The following is a 3,181-nucleotide window of genomic DNA, read 5'->3' as shown; positions in this document are numbered from 1 at the left end:
CGGCATTGTTGGCAGAAAATGTTTTTATCACTGATAATTTTTTACTAGTCTTGAATAATAGTTCGCTCATTTTCTAACCCGCGAAACTTAAATATACAATGGCTATGTTAACATTGCAGCACTGCGCCCATTTTTTTTATTTCCAGCTAACAATACGAACCCAAACATTTCCAGCGCTACATTTGATGCTTCTATACAAACACCAAGTGAATTGGATGGAAAGACAGCTGTGGCGATCTGAATTCGTACAGCGCCGCGTGTGTCATGTGAAATTTGCGGGTTTGGTTACCACCAGCAGTACTTATTCTACTTACATTCCTCTTTATCCACAAAAAAGAGCCACTAAAGCTACAGAAATGATAACACTCAGTCATAATTAATGTTATGCTTCAATAGAGCAATACCCTGCATGGTTTCCTTGCCATGAGTCTTGGGTTAATGAGGGGGCTATAATGATGCATTGGTTAAAGCTTCTTCAGCTGCTGCTTACAGTCCCTATAGGTAGTGTACAGCACATAGGTAAAAGAGGGACGACGACGACGACGCTGACGGAGTGCATGCGCCTCGTATGGGCTCCGTATATTTCAAACTCTTGTGGCCAAACAATCACCGCTGGACCCAAACTAACGTCGGAACCAGCTTCCGGAAGTGATCCGCTACCGATCAAGACCAGTCCCGACGCCAGGGACCCAGGACAAGGGTTTCTACGACCACAAGATTGCTAACCCTAACAAGATCTTCAGCTGCTCCGTCTGGCCGAGAAACAGGTGCGCCGCAGCTACGAAGGTGCGCGGCGTCGCTGCCGCAGTCCCGGCTCCCGAGGACTTCGCCCAACGACTCGCATCCCCGTGAGATCAAGTAAGCGCAGCCCCTGCCCTCATTATGGAGGTAGTAGAGGTTGAGGGCACGGAAATAGCCCCCGAAGAAGTTACCGTTGAGGCAGGGTGGCTTGTCAGCCACCGTAAGCAACGACAGACTACGCAGGCATCATCCCTACCCATACATGGCTCCCTCCGTGCAACAGCAAGCGCACGCACCAAGAGTACCCAGCAGTCCGCACTACGCCCACGCGCACCACGGCAACCACGACTTCCGAAGAACGATATCAAGATCGTCATACGCCCAAGAGACGGTTTCAACGTGTCCAAACTAGGAGACGCCCAGATACGCGACTCAATACTACAGATCACGGGCATTACAACCAAAGAAGCAGAGGACGACATTTACCGCTCATGCACGGATAATAACGTCATTGTAGTTAGCACGCCAATCATGTCTAACGCCGAAAAATACTGCCGCATCCGCAGCCTCCCCATCGGAGCAGTCCGCTACGCAGCCACAGCATACGTCACACCGCCGGAGGACACAGCCAAAGGAGTCATACATAACATCCCTGCATATGACACAGAAGAAGACATTACCAACAGTCTCGTTTACAAGAAGAACCCTACGATTCTGCAGGCCCGACGAATGGGCAGTACTAATTCAGTGCTCATCGTATTCGACGGAAAGCAAGTACCGTACCATGTCTACTACCGCGGAGCAGAATACAAATGCTATCTACATAAGAAGCGCATCGAGGTCTGCGACATCTGCGGGACCGTCGGCCACAGGGCCGATGTATGCCCCACTCCAACCCAGAAGAAATGCAAGAGCTGTGACACAGTAAATCCACCGGATGATCACCCCTGTCACCCTTGCTGCGCGCTCTGCGGCAAAGGCCACCCGACTGGCGATAAGTCCTGCCATCGCCGCTTCCAGACACCACACCTCCTACTCCAACGACGATGGCAACGCCTACGACTGGGACAGCAAGGAGCGGACCAGGAGACGGGGTCATCGACTTCAGCAAATGGAGACTCAGCTCTGCCAACACCGAAGCCGACACCACAACCGCAGGCTCCCGAACGCAGCAACTCACGCGGACGCAGTCGGTCTCGTGGACGCAGCCGCTCCCGAGGTCGCAGTCAGTCACAAGGACGCAGTCACTCCCGGAGCGGACCGGATTCAACACCACCGCAGCAGCAAGGAAACGCAAGCCTTCGAACGACAACAGTTAAAGTGCAAGACACACCCCCCAAGGTAAGCTGGGCCAGCATTGTCTCCCACACAGGTCACACCTCACAACCTATAGCAACCCCAGTGAACACAGTTAGCGACGGTACCATGCACAGCTTCATGCATGAGCTCCGATCCTTACGTGCTGAGATACAGGACCTCAAGACAGAAAACGCTAAGCTCAAATCACAACTTGCAGACACACAACCCAAACACTTACCATCAAATGCAGACATCCTTCCTGTCCCTGCAATAGATTGCCCGCACACCACCCAACAACCAACCCCGCACAAGCGCAAAGCTCTCGAACCAATCTCAACAGCGGCACCACCAGCATACACTTCAGAAGGAAATGTCAACTGTGAGGCCCTCACTGAGCTGCAACAGCGGATAGAACGCAACCTGAACGACGCAATAGACTGTAAGCTTGCCACGTTGCTCGACGCCTCCATTGCAAATGCTCTCGAACGCGCAATGGACAACCTCCTTACTGCGAAACTAGAAACGCTACTACTGCCCAGAATTGAGCAAGCCTTTGCGGCAAGAGAACAACAGCGACAGGAAAACATGGACGACACGCGCAAAGTGTTTCAAGACATGGTCGCGACTCTGGCTCAAAATCACAACACCCGTTTGACAGAATTGGAAAACACCCTACTCCGTCCCAGAGCAGGTCCCCTAAAGAAGCCGTACTCGCGTCCCGACAAAGATGGCTGCGAGTAATCCAGAACGTGCTACCTACTGCATTTGGCAGTGGAACTGCCGGGGCTTCCGGCGAAAACGAGCACACTTAGAGCAATATATTACCTCTCTCGCACCACATACTTCCCCCGATGTTATCGCATTACAAGAGACCGGAGTAGCGGCTAAGCTGTCGGGATACGCGGCATACACCGCAGTTTGCGATGACAACCGCAGGCCCCAAGTAACCACACTAGTTAAGCGAAACATTCCGGTTATACAGCATCACACAGGCATTGATACAGCAGCCCACATTTTCCTGGAGATCATCCCGTCTGCAAGGCGCAAGCAGCAGAGTCTCTTCATCCTCAATGTGTACAGCAGCCCCAAACAACAACATAGGTTTCTACGACTTTTCACCAAAGCAGATCAAGTAGCTAGG

General features: G+C 52.0%; 1 protein-coding gene across 1 annotated transcript; it reads left to right on the top strand.

Moving 5' to 3' along the window:
* Positions 1-882: 882 nt before the first annotated feature.
* On the top strand, positions 883-2,781 carry LOC142586131 (uncharacterized). The gene has a single exon (XM_075697383.1). It carries the CDS (start codon positions 883-885, stop codon positions 2,779-2,781), a length of 1,899 nt encoding a protein of 632 aa, XP_075553498.1.
* The last annotated feature ends 400 nt before the right edge of the window (positions 2,782-3,181 follow it).

The sequence above is a fragment of the Dermacentor variabilis genome, chromosome 6, assembly GCF_050947875.1.
Source record: "Dermacentor variabilis isolate Ectoservices chromosome 6, ASM5094787v1, whole genome shotgun sequence".
Taxonomy (NCBI): Eukaryota; Metazoa; Arthropoda; class Arachnida; order Ixodida; family Ixodidae; genus Dermacentor; species Dermacentor variabilis.
This window is presented reverse-complemented; position numbering and strand designations above follow the sequence as displayed.

Excerpts from the sequence above, each read along its gene's own strand:
- LOC142586131 (XM_075697383.1), top strand. The coding sequence starts at position 883 with ATGGAGGTAGTAGAGGTTGAGGGCACGGAAATAGCCCCCGAAGAAGTT.